We start from the raw sequence: 19,774 nt of genomic DNA, 5'->3' as shown, positions 1-19,774 counted from the left end.
CAAGTTAATGTGTTAGAAGCAGGATAAAGGAGGATTTGAGCGAGGGCTAAATTGTGATGGCTAGATGACCGGGTCAGAGCATCTCCCTAAAACTGTCAGAACACACAGTGCATAGCAGTTTGTTGGTATGGGGCTGCATAACATTATGATCACCAGGATGCCCAGGTGGTCATAGCGTTATGGCTGATCGGTGTAAATACATGGGAAGAATAGTAACGTTGAATTCAATGTAAAACTATAAATGTATCTCATTAAACTCTGATATTAATATTCTGTCAGGAGTTTTTTGTCTCCTCGTTTGAGTTTGAATAATATCAGAAAATGGGAAATCTCCAGCAGGGTACACAGAAATGTCTGGCATCCAGAGTCAGCCTCCTCCACACTCGCTCCAACACTTATCAGATCTGCATTCACCTACACCATCCTGACCATGAATGACCATGAGTGTACATGTGGGCTGGAGGAATGTGAGGCAAATAAAAGTGTCAGCAAAGAGTGATGAGGCACAGAAAGGGAAATAAGTTTCCAGAAAGAGGAAAAGGGAAAACCAAGACACATGAGCCTTAGTGGAGAATGATGATGATTTAGATGTCAACCGTACATGTAACATGGTGGTATTCTTGCTTTTAGAAGACATTACGAGACTTAATTCTACATTTAAAAAGACATGGCAATTTTATCCCTATACATCTGTTGCAGTAAACAATTGTCTGATTCAGCTTCCTTAAACTAACCCTGATAGAAATCCATTAGTACAAATAAAACAAATAAATACCCACATTGGTTCAAGAAAAACAAATGTGCCAAATAAGGTATAAAACAGATATAGATCGGGCATACAGGGACACATCCATGTTCCATTTCATGCAGAGCTCGTACTCAAAACATGCCCCAGCGTCCAACTGGAGAAACAGTAGCTGGCTCAGGGTTTCCTGCATCTGTTCTGTGGTTTCTGGCATTTACCCATATGTTCACTACATGTAAGTAAAATGTATCTACATATCCGTAAAACCTTAATCGACCTTTGTATTAGGGCTGCAACTGGTCGATGAAATGAATGATTCGGTCCGTAAAACATTAAGAAATTGTGGAGGAAAAAAATGCAATTTACAGCGTCTTCAATTTGATTATTTCGTCTGACCAGCAAACCAAAATCTAATAATACTCAATTAGCTGTCATATATGACAAAGATTTGAGAAGCTGAAGCCAGACAATGTTTGTCAATTACTCTTGAAAAAAAGAGTGAAAAGATTAACTGAATAATTTCCATCACTTATAATTATTACACTGTATTTATTGTAAGTAAATAGTAGATCTGAGAGTGCAGCGATGTTGCTGACCTGTCAAGAAATACGAGCAGACAGGTTGTAAGAAGCCAGTACTTAATCCAGATGATTTAAATCGATTTATTTGGAACGCAGACAAAACCTCTCTAATAATTCCTCACAACACAGGAAAACTGTGTGCAACCATCAACCCAGTGACTAATGGACAACCCCCAGATGAACAGTTCAAACAATCCTTTTACTCTTCGTCTTTTCTTTCAAATAAGTTTGGCTTTTGTGTTTCTTGTTCCCAGATGTCAGACATGAACTTGATGAATACAAAGTTATTAACACTGATGGGAATGGGGGCTAAATCTACACCTAGGTTTTAATAAATGGGAACGATCCGTTATGGAAATTAAACGTTTCAGGGAGTGACATTCAGATGTCAACAGTTCACAGACGTCCGGCCTCACCCTCAGTCTTAATAACAGGCTGAACTATTGGCTGACCTGCTCATAAGCTCAGAAACACAATCATGACTCTTCATCTAGAAATCTAAAAATGTTTATCTTGCATAACAAACCTCTCATCTCGATATCTGATGGTGTATAGAGTGTATAAACACGGCCACCTGGCACAGGAACACATTAAAACAAACACACAGGGACAAAAGTAAACCCTCATTCTGAGCCAAATCCCCTCAAGGCCAAACAGCACTCTGGGAGCTTGTTTGGGGGGGTGGGGGCCAAAATTATGACTCATCAACAGAAAACACACCTGCCTCAATAGCAACGGTACCATATGATCCTTAGAAAGCCCTCCCAGAGCCGAGCTCTAAATGTAGATCATCAGGGAAAGTCCCAGTGGAAATAGAAAACCTGCCCTCAAAACAGTCAACACCTAAACAAAGCCAACAATAGCATGCAGCTATTACGACCCTGTAGCACAAGCCAGTGACTTCCCCTCGCTAACAATGACCGCTGAAAGCCAGTGAGATCATTTGGATGAGGGGCAAGAAAGAGAGGAGGAGAGGGGGTGCAACCCAATGTTCAGAAAACTCTTCAGTGGTGTAAATATCGAGGCGATATATCCTCACCTAATGAGAGCCAGTTAAACGGATAAATGTTACCCTACTTCTTCAAATTGATTGACTCAAATCGAATTCACATACACAGGGAAACCCCACTGATAGCAAGCTCTCTTTAAGAGTATAGAAAAAATGACACTTCATGGTGTCGCTAGAGGAAAAGTCAGTGAATTTTATAGGACTCATCTTATGAATGTTTGTACAAAAGGTCACAGTAATCCAGTAGTTAAGATATTTCAGTCTGAATCAACCAACATTGCCTTACCTGAAGCTACGCTGCTAGCACGGCTAAAAAGTAATCCAAATCTATTGGGAAAATAATAAACTCCAAAGAAATTAGATTTAAATTAAAAAATTATAAATAAAGGACAAAAATGTCAATTAACCAGCGCCTATATGATAGAAAGGCTCTACTTATATTTCTGTAAAGGTTACACTGATGAGTCCCTTTTCTTATTCTCACTGAACAAACAAACATAAAACACAGAATACTAGTACCACTCTTCCTTGTCCACATGCAGGGAAAGCAGCGCTGCCCCGGCTAATCTTAATAGTTCTGGATACTTTCTCTTTCGACGGGTCTATTTCTGCCATTGTTCGTTTCTCTTCCAGCAAAAACAAAGATTTGAACATGAACAAATTTTCTTGTAAATTAAGTTGACAGATGAGCCGTGGGCTAAAGCACAACTGATTAGATTTTGGAAAAGACCTCAATCCATATTCCTGCCATCAGTTAATTATTTTTATTTCGCTGTAACTTCTGATATACTCCAAATCTTCCGGGCTTGTGCACAGTTTTAAGAAACCAATGTTAATTCCAAGTGACAGGAATGACAGAGGTTTTATTTCTTCCAAGTGCCTTTTAAGTTATTTGTACTTTTTGTATTTGTTTCACCCACACAGTTCTCTCTCTAGTGTGTTCTCTCCTTTTTTAAACTTTCTCAATGGCACATGAACTAAACCTTGATTTAACTTGTGGCCAAGTACTTGTCTGTCTGTGTGAGTGTTTCCTCAATGATTACAGGGCTGGTGTGACAGGTATTAGTAATACATGCCAGCAGCTAAACTGGCTTTGTCAGCCATTATCAATCACTAACATGCATGTACAGAGTTTCTTTAGGAGCATAAACCTCTTATCTTTCAATGGAGCCTGGTGGGGACTCTGGCAGTGACCTCGTCCCAGTTTCTTTTATTTGCACCTTTCACCAACTATTGTACATTGCTGCTGGGCTTCAGATGACACTGTTCACGGACACAACTGGTTTCCTTGAAAAGTATTTATCATTTTATAACACTCTAAATCAAATACTTGTAGGGTTGTTTTTAGGAAATTGACAAGACAATATAAACTCAAAGTCAATTTACTGGCTTGTTCAAGAGCTTTGGACCGCGTAGATGTTTGGAATCATAGAAAGTCAAGAGCTACATTTCCATGGATCAAACTCAACCTGCTGATAAAGACTGTTTGGTCGAAAGCCCCAGAACAACAACAATCACTTCTTTTAAACACAAACCTTAAAAAACATCCCAGAGACAGTGTAGTAAAGACCTCCATATGCTGCACACAGGAACCAGATAATCCTGCTGAAACAAATCGAATCCCTCCAGAAGCTTCTCTCCTGCTCTGTCCTTTCTTCCACTACCTGACTCAATAAAGAAAAATACTAAGAGCCTTGTTTTCAACACATTAGAAAGGCAAACACGGGCTGAGTGCTTGAACTTGGTGATGTACTTTCTCATTTGTGTGAGCAAAGGTTTGTACCTGTGTTTGTGTCTTCTGCAGGAAACTATTTTACAACTCATGCTCCCGGCAGTTTTTGGTTTTTAAATATTTTGCCTTTTTTTTCTATAATTTACTATCCAATATGGACTAAAAGTGAGTCAAATACTGTACATGTAAGAAAATGTCACATTTGTTTTCTTTAGTCTAGCCAGCTGCTTCGCTTTCTTTCGATAGACATCACAGAGAGGTTGCCAGGTTTGGGACCATAATGCCTGTACAGAGACGAAACACCAAAGCCTGAGCTCACAGGTATCTGGCAACCAGTGCTGCAGCGGGAGACGCTGCACAGAAGTGCTGGGTGGCTGGATACACAGCACATAGCTCCCCCTAAAATTAAATTAAACTATTTTGTTTCTGTACAGATTAAACAAATGAGATACAATGTTTCTCCCTACTGGAAGTCTTGATGCAAGGATAGGCTGATCCCCTCTTGGCTCCAGCTCCGTATTTAACACACAAACTGAACCCGATATCAATCTTCTCATTTAATCCAAAAGTGCTGAAATATTCCTTTAATAATGTAAGATTTATAGACCCGGACAGATTCAGATTTGAGGTTCATGCAGGCTGCATATCTCTGAATCTGATTTTATCCCACATTTTAACTCAGTCCAGATGGGGAATTCAAAAAAGCAACTCCATGCAGCTTGTTGATGTTCAGGCTGATTAGAAACCCTCAGATTCCTGTCACATGCAGGGAAAAAACACTTTGATTTGGGAGCTTTGATTAGAAGCGTCTCTATAAATACACTTTAGATAATATGTTTTTCAAAGTTTCCTTATGTAAGACCAGTCCAGGTAATGCGACTACACCAGACAGTGAGTGCAGAATCAGACGGTTTAAGTACTTTTCCAGGCGTCGGGCCTTCACATTCCAGCCACTGTCTGCTTCTGTCGTTCTGTCTGCCACTGAGATCCAGAGCTCGGCTTCTCCACTTTCCTCAAGATGAACCGTGGAAACAAAAGCGTCTCTGTGCCGACTCGGACTGTCCCGCTCCTGTTTCTCACCGCAACACTTAGCCAAAACTTCCGTATGTGCTTCAATTAAAAGCCCCAAATTAAATTAGAGCTCGTCACAGCTCACCTCGGCTCACTCACGCTGCGGCTCAGCTTCTCCACATGTCTCTCAGATCTGTTTTGGATGATGTTTTATAATCAGTGTAAACGGCAGAAGGCTCATTTAAGTCACATTTTCTCACTGCATATCTGGGTAACATGCATAAAAATACCTACAAGAGCAACGTAACAACAAAGAAACCCTACGCCAGTATTGTGTACCGTCCTGTTTTGAGATTTCTTTTCTTCCATGTGTTAACTAGAGTTGTACTGTGTTATTATATCATTAATCTGGGACTGCTTGTAAGCTTGGCTGAGTCACTGTCAGCACTGAGGACAACGATATAAAGCTGTTTTTTTCACTCACAAAAGATCAGTGTCTCTGCTTTGACTGTCAGTTCATGATTGTACTCAGTATTGATTACCTACTACAACTGAGCTGAAGACTTCCAAGCCGAATCAGGTATAAGTCACTGTTAAGTATGAAGGTGAGACAACATCAGTTGTTGTTCAGTTGTTCAGACTCAGCTGTCCAACAGTCCTAGACTGATGTTGTCCTCTGCTACCAATACAAACTGATTACTGGCAGTTTGAAGGACTTACTGTTTAAGGCCCCTTGAGACAGCCTCAATGAACAGCAGTCTATTCTTTGTTGAGCAGTGTTTTATGTTGGTTTGGCCACTAATCCTACTGGTTTGCTTCTGGACTACAGCGTTTTGAGAGCTCTCAGAACTCCACTCTTAATTATGGCTATTTTTAGCTTGAATGCACTGTTGTATACAGCTTTTTACATCTGTGTCGGTGTGGTTTACTTGGCTCCCACGAAAATACAGTGGGACTACACGGTTACATAAATTCAAACAAAACATATTAAAGGAGGCTTAAAAACATGATATTCAAACAGCTGAGTAACACACTGTTACCCACTGCTCGCTCTTTCCCATCGCACCAAACTGCACACATAATTTGGCAGTGTAAGACTGCAGACGGCAACCAAACACGGTTCAGGACCCAATGTTGTGATAATTCAACCATATCAGCGGTTTCTAGGTATCCAGAAAAAAGTATATGCTCCCAAAAGAGATTAATTGAGTACAGCTATGACTATTTTATTTAGGCTTTTACAGCTGATGACATTTATACAACATCTTTGTAACATGAAAGAACTAGTTTTTTTTAGATAAATATGGTTATATTCCTCAAAGGTATGAGGATAATTAAGTAATTTTCCTAACAAAAAGTATTTCATGGTGCCAGCGTCTCAATTTGAAGAACCTGATGCTATTCTTTGTCTGATGTAACAGTTAATTGGTCATTTTGGGGTTTTTGGGGGATAAAACAAGCAGTTTGAAGACATTTTTCACAGTTTTCTGTCATTTTATACGCCAAATGATTAAATTATTAACGGAAACAAATACTGAGATTCAAATCAGCATTAACTGGTGCAGCACAACATCATTTTTCTGTCGGAAGACTAACACAGCAGTAAATTGATCTGTAAGCAAACCTCCATTTCAAAGCCATCTGATCCCCTTAGCTATATGATGTAATACGTACAGACTCTATTCTGATGCTGGCTACATGGAGCCGGAGTGATCAACAAATGATCCAACACCCCCCCCCACTGAGTCAAAGAAAGGCAGCGATTGTGGAGGAAACCCCTCGGCCTCGGCATGAGGGGGATTACGCGTTAGGTAATTGTGTTAGAGGAGAGGATTAGATTAGAGCAGAGAGACGAAGTCGAGCAGGTTAGCTGGAGAAGAGAGACCACGGGTATCTCTCTGAGCTCAGGACATGCGAAGGGAGCCGTTGTTAATAACGGGCTTGTGATTTCAGTCTGGGTCTGATTGATGACAAACAGACCAGAGAATCCAAAAATGAAAAAAGAACATGTTATCCCACCTAAGTGAATAGAAAGCAGAGATCAGATAGTCTCCATGTGGTATCAGTTACGATGTCGTCCTCGTCCAATCCCAGGCCTTATATAAGACCGATAAATATGATTACTCATCCTCGCTCCTTATCTGATCCAATGTACGGGGCGTAAGGAGCGTAGTGCTGGAGAATGTTCCACTTAATCCATAGAGAAAGGACATTTTTACAGATAACAGCGAAACTATCTTTGGGTCATGGGTTGAAGAGGAAATAAAAAAGTGGAGTTATGGATATGAAATGAGCAGAATTTGATGAGAATGGATATAAAAAGAAAATACACTGCCAAACAAGCATTAGGGGTAAAAATGTTGAGCCATGCTAGTGGGATGGCAATGTCGGTCGGTTGGTCTGCCCACCACTTTGATCCAGAATAAAACAGAACTACTGGATGGAAAGTTCTGAAATATTAAACACACATTTATGCTCCCTTCAGGATGAATATGCAATCACTTCGGTGATCAGGTCAGAATTCTAATTTACAATACTTTGGTGTATGATCACTGCAAGACTAATAACATTCCCATCAGCCTAAGCTGTACTTTGTGTTTAGCGCCAATTAACAAATCGGCTAATTGACAAACAAGGATAACAGGCTAAACTAAGATGGGGAACATTGTGAACATTGTACATGCTTAACATCAGCATGTTAGTATTATCATAGTGAGCCTGTTAGCATACTGATGTTAGCATGAAATATGAAAGGAATCAATAAGCAATGAAGATTCGCTCAGGAATCAATGAATTGTCATCGTAGATTTAGACTGTTGCTCGGACAAAGCAAGAAACGTGAAGATGACACCTTGGGCACTGACAAATTGTTATCATTTTTTTCTGACATTTTATAGACCAAATGATTCATAGAAATTACTCAAAAATGAAAACCATTAGTTTCAGCCCTAGCATTTAGCTCAAACACAGCTGTGCCTCAAAGACTCTTAGTATTGTTTATCTCTAACAGACCTGGACATATCATGTCTACTGATTTTGGCAGTATAATGTACATGCAGTCCGTACATATTCAGCTTCTAGGCCTATTTGATGTACAACTCTGGATATAACTATTCTCAATATCAGTATTATCAATATTGAGTCACTTCTGGTAAGGTTTGACTCAGTGGCACATACACCGGAGGGTTTCAGCTGGCGTCTCTTCAGTACTGTGTGTACATGCAGAGGGGGAGTGATAACCGCAGAGGTGAAGCTGGGGAAAAAAGCAAGTCATCCTGTTACTGTTCTCTCGTGCCAACGTCGAAGGAGTGCCACAACAGTCGCACAATGTTTCTCTCCAAATTTCTAGTATTTATAATTGACTTGTTATGTCCATTAAATTAAGTTATACAGAGTCCTATCCCATCATTTCTAGCAACTCAGCATTTGACATTGATAAGCTGTTTAACTAGCATCTACATTGTTATACAGGCTTAACTGGGTTTAAAAATATAGGATTAGTGGATGTCTTTATGTTATATGACATCGTCTGAGGTATAAGACAATGAAGTATCGTCATATGAATTTATTTACTGTATATTTTGGACACTTAGAGCTGTTTTTACGTTGTTTAAACATGTAATAAACTGTTTACTCTTGTTTTAAAAGTGGGGTTAACAACAGGCCAAAAAGATCCAGAGCTAAAGCAGACAACAGCGAAATCAGCTGTGTCTCTTGTGATGAAGAAACTTTTATAAAATGTATGTAACTCTTTTTATTTAGATTTGATCGTTTAATAACCCCCCCCCCCCCCCCCGGATCCATAAAACCAGTTTGGGGTCGTGGATCCGCCTCAACATCCCTCCTGATCACAACAACCGCATCATCTAACGGACCCGCGGCCGCCTCCCCTCCTCCCTCCTTCCCGCCCCGGCCCTGCCCATAAACCGCCCGGCCTCCACCTCACCTCCAGCAGCGGCAGGTCCGGGTCCAGGTGAGTGAAGCTGTGCAGGACCACCGGGCTGCGGTCCTCGACCACCTCCAGCCTCACCCCGTCCCAAATGTTCCGCACCCTCCACGACGAGTCAAACATCTCGACCAGCTGTCCCGGCTTGACGCTGTGCGCCTCGGTTTGCATCCCCGAGAAATAGACCATGGATGCCCGAGAGTTCAGTCACAGCGACGGCAGCGACATTCTCACTGTTTCTGTGCCTGTTTTCAAAGCAACGAGTCGCCGCTGCTGTCCGCGGTACAGCCGCTGTGTCGGATCATCTGCTGTCTGTAGCGTTTAGGAGAATCATCGCTCAGACGGGGGCTTTTCTAAACCCCGCCCCCAGGCCTGTGCTGCCTTCACTGCCGTCGGAAATACCAGAGGCCCGGGGTGTAACTGGGGACTAATGTTCTTCAACTTATGTTCATTCTGAGAAAATATGGCTGTGCCTTGTGACCAAATACCTTTTAATACAAGTGTGATCAGATAATATGGTTCACCTTCATCCCAGGCAGTCAGGTTATTGTTACATATAATGGTATATGTAGTTTTATATTATATTTTTATTCCTTTTTTGTTGTTGTATTTATCATTTTCAGTAGTCTACTTGTTTAGTGTTTCATTTACTGCTTTAACATCAATTAAGATGAGATTAATTAAGTCTAAGATCATTATTTTGAAATAAAAATATTATATTCATCCTATATTCATTCATCAGCAGAGTTTTAATTTAGGTTTTTACTGTCAATTTTCAAAATGTTTTACCCTTTTAGTTTATATTTAATTATGTGTACTGTGCTGGATGTACATGTGTGTAGAAAACATCAAGAAATGTTATCAGGAAATTATGTTTCTTCCGAGGAGGCCTTCATGAGCATACAAATTCCACAAAGTAACCTTCATCAATAAACATCATATGACATTTACTGGACTGGAAAACAACTATTTCTGTCACAGAGCCCTTTCTTTACTTTCTAACAAGGACTATTCTGTATGGCAAGTTCATGTTTACAGCGTGTATACTTTAAAGTACAAGTCTATGTGGTGTCCCTGAAGGCAGCGTCAAACTCCCCCACTCTTATGTCATGCCTTTGGGAAATGATGGCAGTGTGTTGTTTCTGCTTTCACTATGGCAGCGGGCTGTAATGGGAAAAGAAAACCTACTGATGTACAGTTCACTGTCCCTGCTGAAAATACATATTTACACTGCAAACATCAGAGTAACTAAGTACATTGACTCAAGTTTAAAAGACACAATATAAAAGGTAATTGTACTTTACTTGAATATTTTCATTTTATACTACTTATACTATACTTGATACAAGTCCACATTTTAGACAAAGATACTGTATGTTTAACTTCATTTTAGTTACCCAGTATGTAAAGTAAATTTGTTCCAGCCTGACTAGCTACAATTATAAAGTTAAATACATTTAACAAATAATTAAATAAGAAATATATGAATAATGTATGTACCACTTTAAAAGGAGGCAATTCTGCACAAAGTGTATGTTTGCTTTTGATGCTTTAATACTTAATATCTTAAGTACTGTGGATTGTGTTATGGAACTCCAGTTTTTGCTGAAGTAAAGGATCTGAGTAGGGCTACAACTGATGATGATCTTAATTATTAATCAATCAGCCAATTCCTATTTCTACTAACTGATTAATCGTTTGGTCTATAAAATATCAGAAAATAGTGAAAGATCTTCAAATGGCTGGCTTTGATCGACTCACAGTCGTTTTCAATTAGATTTTTGCTTAATCAGCGTACATCTTTCACCACAGTCAGCAAGTCCAAGTCCGTGACAAACCAGCAGAAAATGACAACATATGACATAAAACTCCACCTACACACGAAGCTCTGCGGTTGTTGAAATTAACTAAGATCTTATCCATTACTTTAAATGCCAGAACAACTCGTCAAAGACCTGAATTACCCATCAGGCCCCGTTTAGTAAACCTGTGTAACTGATTTACCGCAACAAGACAAGGTTAGTCTGAAGCCCATTCATTTTTGATGGATTCTACTGTCCAGTGCTGCAGGAGCCGGATCACAGCAAGAGCCGGTGTTAGTTTGAGATCTAACAGTGCCTCCTACTGGCCAAGGTCTGGAACAAATGTCTCACACCACAGTAAGATATTTGTCATCTTAATAAGATGCCTGCCAGGCCTTTAAAATGATTACACACTCAAAGTAATTCAGCCAGTTTTTAAATGAGAAGCAGATATGTCAAAAAAACAAATGAGCACAATAAACTGGCTGTATTTTACAGATAATAAATGGTGATGTTTAATTAATGTTATCTATTTAAAACTAAATGTAATCCACGCTGGCTTTTCACACTGATGCGCTAACAGGAAGAACAGGTGTAAAAGTGATTGAGCAAATTTAACAAAAACATCTGCTGCACCAGCTGAGGCTGAATCCAACTGCAAACACGTCTGACCTCTCTGGCCTCTCTCATCACCGGGCTCATAATCACTGCTGCGCTTCATAACTCACAAATCTGCAGCTGCAAGTCCACAAAAGACAGTGTGTGTGTGTGTGTGTGTGTGTTTTTAAGATTAACACTGAGGCTGATTCTCTTGTACTTAAGTTACAATAGTTGATCATTTGTGCAAATATAACATGATTTTACATCTGATCATTTTCATGCCCCAACAAGTACCCAGTGTCCCGCCCCCCCAGTCTGCCTCTTGAACAGCCTCTATAGCATCATGGGACATGGGAAAAATGCTTTACGGTTTGCAGATCTCTCATGCAAAAAGACTTTTAATTGGACAAAAGACCAGTGAAATTAATATTTGAACTGTGAATGGATTTGAAACCAAATGGAGACAAATGACCTGATGTTTGCAGACTTTGATTTATTCAGTGACAAAACCAATTAACTCTTCATTCAAATCAATCATTCAGTGAATCAGGTAGCACCCCATAAAACATGAATCTGTTTCAGTGTCTCATTATGGTCTAAACCGAGGGCTGCCTTTCATTTTACAGTTATCATTTGATTTTGTAGTATTTTGTGCATACAAATGTACTTATTTTACATTTAAAAGATAAGGCTGGTATTATTCTATATTTTTGTTATAATCATCTAATGACATATGACTAATGCCATTGATTTCTGGACTTTCCTACCTCTGTGGCTGACAGCTCCAAGATCAGTGGTCCCTACTGATAACACAAATCTTTAAAATTGGCTCACAAATACATGGTTTTATTTTTTTTTAAATGCTCAATAATTTGCAGCTGGACACTAGTTTTTAATCATACGTTACTCAAACAAGAGGAGATTGTGCATTTGTTGGGGGCTATTTTCAGTAACATAGCAGCAGCTTGTCAACATAAACACAACAAGATAAGTCTGCAATCTGATTTATGGCAGTGCACCTGACACCAAAATGTCTAAACATAAAAGAAAGGCTGACTTGGAACAAAGACAGTGTCAAGATATTGTTTTTTTATTGTGTTTAATGTGACAGCTTCCTGGAAAAAGCTGCTAGTTTCCAGAAATCCAATGTCAGACTCTTCTTTTTCTTTCTTTGTTCTTCTTCATTTTTTCTCCCTTTTCTTTAATTGTCATTATCATTATTTAATCGTATTCAATGGTTTCTCTGTATTTTAGATTTCTTTTTCTCTTTGTGGGTCATGTTGTATAGCTGTCTGGGATGGGGGGTATTGTGCTGTTCTTTGTCTAAACTAAATAAAAAGAATGAAACATTTTATTTTTGGTTTGAGCAGTATGCTAGATAGAAGGTAGAGGAGAGTTGGTATAAATTATTGTTAAAGGTTTTTAGCAGCCTAGTTTGAAATCCCTGATTTTAGAGGATTTTTCAACCAAATAAGAAAGAAAAAAAGACTGAATACTGACTTTTGCATTTTGGGTGCTTAAGAAAAAACTATAAAGTTGTTGAACATTAGTAGGAACTTCAGTATAAAAACATCAGCACTGGTATATGTCTTCCAGAGAATCTCAGAAATCTCTAAGAGCTCGGACGGACGGCCAACTTCTAGTCTGCTGCGATTTAACTAAAGCTCTGCTTCCATCTGCTGGAAATCAATACCAGAGGATGTTGTTGTGCTGCTGCTGTGGCTCTGGCTGATGCTCCAACATGTTTTACTGTTCCCTGAGGAGAGTGACGCGAACAGCCCCCCTTACTTTCTTACTCTCACACACACGAACAAAAAAAACCCACAAGCTGCAGATGCATGCACAAATATGCATACACAAATAGATACGAAGCAGCATAATTAAAGAAGTCAACCACACCCAGCAAGAGTTGGACAAATGCACATGTGGGGGGACAGGTTTAACACTGACCGGCAGAGGATTTCTATCATGACGTAGTTAAAGTTAAAATCAGAGCAGTGACATCAGGAATATATTTTAGTCCAGATGACTACCATCAGTGCAGAACGTTCTGGAAAACTTTTACTTGTGTAAAACTCCTGTCACAATGCCATTTAGCAAGGCACTTAACCCCCAGTGGAGGCTCACTGGGCAGCAGTGGAGGCCTGTGGTTGCACTGGGCCGCTGCCAGGCGCACAATGTTCCCCAGTGCTTCAAAAACAATAAATCTGTAAGAAATAAAAGCCAATGAGAATGCCAGACATGGACAGAGTGCAGAGTTACATAACAGGACAAAAACAGGCTCATAAAATGAGAATAAACTGATTATTAATGATAGATATACGTTCAAAACCCTGCTTATAAAGATCCTTATGGAAGAAGTCACGGAACCTCTGTGCTTAAAGTTTCATCTTCAGTTTAGTCAAAATGTGTTTTTTTGCTGGACATGTTTGGGATTTAAACCATCAGATGTAAAGGTATCATATTTTCCTTTGCTATTGGACCACACAGAACCAAACCCAACTCTGCAGTTCATCTGGGCCTTTAGGCTTCTTTTAGCTCCTTGTTTTTGTTTTTACAGGACATTTACGGTATGATTCAGCCTCAGCACCCTCACCAACGTCTTTTCCAGCAGCAGCAGGCTGCTATTTTAATCAAAAAAGCCCTGATAAACCCACAGTACACAACCTGTCCAGCACCAAACGACAGACAGGCAAAGTTACTGACTAGCTGGTGAGCACAACAGAGCTTTTAGCAGCTAGAGAGCCAGATGGAGACCAAACCAGAGCTGCATAGACTATTGGAGAATATTGGACTGGTATCAGGTGGACACAAACACACTCATGTTGTTGCTCCATGTCTGTTGTCTGTGAATAAGCAGCTGCTAAAAACAGGTATTTAATATAAATAAATAATGCTTATAGCGACATCATAGTGTGTTGAAAACAATGAGTTATATGTTTATCTACTGCTTAGAAGAAAAAACAAACCAATGCTATACGTACAGAGAACATCCTACATTTTCTGTCTGCTCCACCTTCACCTGTGAAAGCCGTATGAATGCTGGTTACCTCAGCCAAAAGACGGCTCATCTAGATGACTGACAGGTGTTGGGGGGGTAACAGATCCTGACCGACTGAGTGGGAGGAAGGAGTTACAAACAACACATTTCATGAATCCTTAAGAGGAAATCTGGCATAAGATTGCTGTCTAAACCCAGGCTAGATGTCAATTATTCAGTTTTTCTGTATGTGCCAAAATCACAAATTTGCCTCAGGGGCTTTTAATTGAGACCTCAGGTTGACTTGATCCGCTCCTATCTGAGGGTCTCTCTGAGGATTGGACGGCAGCTCACAGGAAGTTCACAGATCCGAGATGCCAACAGCAAGTCAGACAAAGCCAAAAATAACCACCTGTGGGTCGACTTCTATTTTAAAAACCAATTAGACTTGTAAAATGTTTCACACGGCTGCTGATTTTGAAATTCTGATGGCCAGAGTGAGTATGACGTGGGCAGAGAAAAGGCTCTCCTGCCCTTCCTCTTGTCTCACTTTGACAGCTCTTAACAAGAGCAGACAGTTGAGGTCAGGCCACTTTGCTCTTTCATGTTGCTGTGAAGACAGAACACTGTAATGACGCTTAATGGGATCAGATTATAGTCGGGGAAGCATTTATTATGTAGTTTCAAATGCAGTAATCTATTTCCATTGCAGACACATTGCAACCAACCTGAATGTTGTGTTCCCACTTTTACCAGCTCTTTGTGATGTTTTTGTGTTGGAAAAATTTCACTAGTCTGGGTAGAAATTCTTGACCTAATATGAGAGATGTTTTAAAAACCTTTGGGGCCAGAAGTCCGATCGACCAGACGTGAGCGCTACAGTTTCTTTATGCATGTTATTACAAAATTCAGTTTCTTCCAGCCATAAATTACAGTTACTGAGTCATGGTGGGCAATTTTTAGCACCAATGCACCCCTGACGCACAATATTGTCTTATTTATCCCAGTGACTCCCACACAGTGAGGTAGCTGCTATACAGATTTTACATTTAGGACAAGTGTGTCCTCGCTTCACTCTCCCTGTCCAAGCACGAAGGAGAAACTACGGTGGCCCGAAACTTGCGAAAAACTGCCTAACTACAGCCAGTGTCTGGTTTATATACGTTTTGTGTTACTGTAGAAACATGGTGGTTCAACATGGTTCAAGGGTTAGGGAGGCGACCCGCGGCATCTGTACATAAAAATGGCTCATTCTAAGGTAACAAAAACAGAACGATAAACTAAATAAAATGTACTTATGAATATTTGATTCCACTTCAATAGATCCTCCAAAATGTGACACACTGGATCTTTAAGATTTTTGTATTTACTTTGATAGGGACAGTGAAGATACAGACAGGAAACGAGGAGAGAGAGAGAGAGAGAGTGAGAAAGTGTAAAAGTAAACCGGCGATTGTAAGATGTGCAACTTAACCACTAGGCCCTTACATATGCTACATAGATAATAACACTCATTCTGAAAGTAAAAGGCATCAGTAGGTTTAAGGAGAAAAGAAACTGCTTCTCTGCTTCAGATTTAAATCGCACACTAGATTTCTGTAATCTGTCTGATGGTCTCATCCATCAGTCAAATGAAAAGTACCTGAACTGGTCAGTGATTTATACTAATGTGGAATTAACCTTTAGAATTGCAAATTTATCAGCAGATTAATAGTATCATTATTTGGCCTGTAAACGGTGTCTAACATGGTTTACCAATCAATACCATAATCTCTGACCGAGGCCTGAATCAGCATGATGACCTTTCGGTTTGCAGACTCTGTTCTGACAAGTCAAAACTTCAATCTTTATCAAAATTAGAGAGACACTAAACCACAAGCAGCTCAGTCTCTTTACATTTAGTCTCATTAGGTGAGAGATTCGGGCAATATGCCAGAAAATAAAAGACAAAACATCCATAAATCCAACCTGTCTGCCTGTTCTCCTGACTGTCTGGTAATAATCGCCGTCCCAGCAGACACCTGTCCTGACCAGCAGTCCACAGGTCCACGGGCTCCAGCACCACATCCCGACTCCGCTCAGTCAGAACCAGATTAGCAGAACCTCAGGATCCCAATGTTCCTGGAGCAAAGACCCATCAACGAGCCGCCCCTCGTCACAGATTGGCCGAACCCCTGCCGGCACTCTGCTCATGCATATTTACTTTACCAGCTGTGTCAACAACGCAAGGAACAACACTAGAAAAAATTAACTTTTGCTGGGAAAAAAGAAAAAGTGTTTCCCGAAGCTCAGCAGGTCCGTCAATGTCTGTCAAAGGTGAAGTGAAACCTCTTGTATTAATTGTGCCAGACCTCCACGGCAACAACAACGACAACAACTCTGCAACCCTGTGGTGCTCAGACACTTTATAACTGTCATACAGAAAATGAAAGCTGAAGATGAGGCAGTGAAATTTAAAGGAACTTCCCTGATTAACTAAAGGAGGGAATTACCTCTAACCACAGACCAAATGTAGATCAGTGGTTGGTTCTGTTTTCCTGCTCTACAACTTAAGCCAGGTAAGACAGCCTTGTCAACAATGACACTGACATGTCAGTTATGCTTTCAATCATTCAAGTTCAGCGTCCAATGAAAAAATATGTTTTTTGTCTGTTTTTAATTAGGTTTTTGTCTACCTGTTTTAAGTGTACTTGGCAAGGCCATGAAAAAGAAAGCAGTATGAGGGGCTGCACAGTTGAGAGAAGGTTCAGAATCAAAAGGCTCTCTGGAAAATAGAGGAAATCAATAAATAAAGTAGAACACAGGGCACGTGAGGGGAAAATTGTTTAACCTAAACAACTTGAAGTAAACAACCCGACCAGTGGAGGTGAATGAGCTCGGACTTTTCCATTAGTATCCGAGGAGAGATTTTATTTTTCCATTTATGGACAAGGAGACGCCCTGTTTCTGCTGCACTGGGAAATAAACCCCATGAGAGAGTTTCCCAGTAACAGACAGAGACAAGAAGAAGCTTCCCATTCACACCCAGTGAAGCAGCTCTGGCCAGAGCAGCCTCTGACAGCCTCTGGATTTATCCCCTGCCATTATTTCAGCCAGCAGACCCATTCAGGTGCTCCTCCGAGGTCCTGGCATTTAAAAATGCTTTCTCATGCCAACTGCAGCCAACTGGGAGAGCAACTCTGCTCTGAGGCAACCTGACAACCGTCGCCAGGGTTGAGAAAGAAATAAACCGGCCTCTCTGTGTTTGTTTGGAAAATGGTACCGTCATAAAACCGAGCTTCATCTTTTCATTTGATTCACTTGATTTTAAAGGCTGTTTGTATGTTTCATTCTTTCTTTCTTTTGTGAGATATTTCTATCAGCACAAGGGATTAATTATGTGTGCTCCCACCTTTTCACATCACCTCCACCTCCGCATGCCCACCCGTTCCCAATTCCCTCATCAGTTCTTCCGTACACATACCTGCCTTTGAGCACAGCGTTGGCTTGTTCCTTTCCCTTCCCTTCCATTGTGCTATCCCCGCCAGCCTTCTGTCTCGTTATCTCGCTTGCCTTGTGTTTTGACCCTTGCCTGCCCTTTTTGGACTTTAGCCCGCCTGCTTCAGCCCCTTTGGGCTTGGTTGCCTGTTGTGACGGTCTGTCTGTTGCTGATCCTTTTTTCTGTTCAACGACCCAGATCAGCAACAGATCATTTGTGTGGGACCAAGTGGGAGCTAAGAGTGTGGGACTAACGGTACACCAACTGCCTGAGGAAGAAAATCTGCATACTGTTGTAAGAAGTGTTCTACAATAAAATACTCTATTATGATGCTCATGTTTGTTGAAAACCGTCTTGAATAAAACACTTAAATTCCTCAGAGAATCAACACTTACTGAACGTTCACAGTGAACATTATCAACAACTCTGCAGACATCCCTTCATTTCCTTTAGAGCAGACGGACTGACAGCTGGATCACTTGGAAAATGTTAAACTTAACATCTCAACGAACCTTAAAGTGACATAACAAGTACATAAACAAACAACCATTATATAAATGAAAAATCCCAATTAAACATTTAGATATAAATACCGTGTGATAAGTAATAAGTTATAGCGACTGCACTTTATTTGCAATGTCACAAGCATTAAACAAAACCAGAAAACTTATATTATTATACTTCAGTTAAAACCTATTTGACTATTTGACTTCCCTAAAGAGCGCCCAAACTTAAAATAAAAATGAGACTGTACTGTCACTTAGTGTGTGCTGTTATTATCATGAATGGAAATTCACCACGATAAATGTATCGTTCGTATACCGTCCCATCTCTACACCACAGATCTGATGTTTTAGTCTCTTGAGCAGTGTGAAATGTACATCATCATTTATTCGCCAAGTTTGTTTTCGTTGCACTTAGTTACATTTGCTAACTCTTCCACCTCATTTGACATTTTAAGTTTGGGATGGAAAACACCCCTATACTTTCACCCACTGTTAATCTGAGCAGAAGTCTAATCAGCACTTGTGTGGGTGTGCTAAACCTTTATCATGTGACGTCACATATTACGACACTGAAAGAGTACTCCAGTCGTTTAGTATTGCAGCCAATAAGTTGGGGAACTTGCAGGAGATTTGTTTTTAAATCGAAGCATCAGATGCTGAGAAATTCCTTTTTAGTCCCCACTATCAGTCCAACATTTCCCATAATGACCTCACTATGATTTCATCAGCTATTATTTCTCAGACTTGACAAAGCTCCTCCACAGCCACAGAGCAGGGTTTTCACACCCTGGTGGTTTCCTTTTAATATAAAACAAATCTTAATGACTACATGCCTGGACTTTGAATGATTTCTCCCAGGCTGATGACGATCCAACAACAGACTGACAGCGGGGAGAGTTAGTGACTTCGTTTGACCCCAGAGAAGAATTCAGGCCACATGAAACACAATCAGGTGTTGCAGCTGAGAGTGGATGAGTGGGCGTGAGAAAGAGAGAGGGAAGCAGCCGCAAACAGCTGACGGCACAGCGGAGTATCAAATCTAATTAAATATTATTGTTAGAGCGCCTTTCATACAACAATATAAGCTCAGGTGCTGGACAGATGTGATTAAAAACTCTTCAGGGTCATGAACAACAAGCTAATCAAGTTCATACACAGATCATTAACAACAGGGAGTGATCTTGGCTGTTGTGATTTTCTTGGCTCTGCAGCAGGTTGAAACTCCAACACTGATGCTGTGTGATAAGACACCACTGGCTCGCAGTTATATAGTTATATAGTTATATAGTTAGGTATAATAGTTAATAGTTATATAGGTTTAGCAATAGGTAGTGAATAGCGGTTTAGGTCAGGCTCTACTGCATTTCTTTAAACGAAGCGCACG

At 40.3% G+C, this 19,774-nt stretch overlaps 1 protein-coding gene across 3 annotated transcripts in view; it reads right to left on the bottom strand.

The window, feature by feature from the left end:
- The window catches only part of si:ch211-251j10.3 (uncharacterized protein LOC799483 homolog), a 38,361-nt gene that overhangs the window by 16,239 nt on the left and 2,348 nt on the right, over positions 1-19,774 (bottom strand). For 2 of the 3 annotated variants that reach the window (XM_035658334.1, XM_035658335.1), the window contains exon 1: positions 9,025-9,344. The exons of the other annotated variant lie outside the window; for it this stretch is intronic. In XM_035658334.1, the coding sequence (XP_035514227.1) occupies positions 9,025-9,213 (189 nt within the window). In that variant the 5' untranslated portion in view covers positions 9,214-9,344. Of the gene's footprint in view, positions 1-9,024; positions 9,345-19,774 lie in introns of those variants that run through there. 3 annotated transcript variants of the gene reach the window in all.

Source organism: Morone saxatilis, unplaced genomic scaffold (assembly GCF_004916995.1).
Source record: "Morone saxatilis isolate NCDOM2014 unplaced genomic scaffold, NCSU_SB_2.0 Contig16, whole genome shotgun sequence".
Taxonomy (NCBI): domain Eukaryota; kingdom Metazoa; phylum Chordata; class Actinopteri; family Moronidae; genus Morone; species Morone saxatilis.
This window is presented reverse-complemented; position numbering and strand designations above follow the sequence as displayed.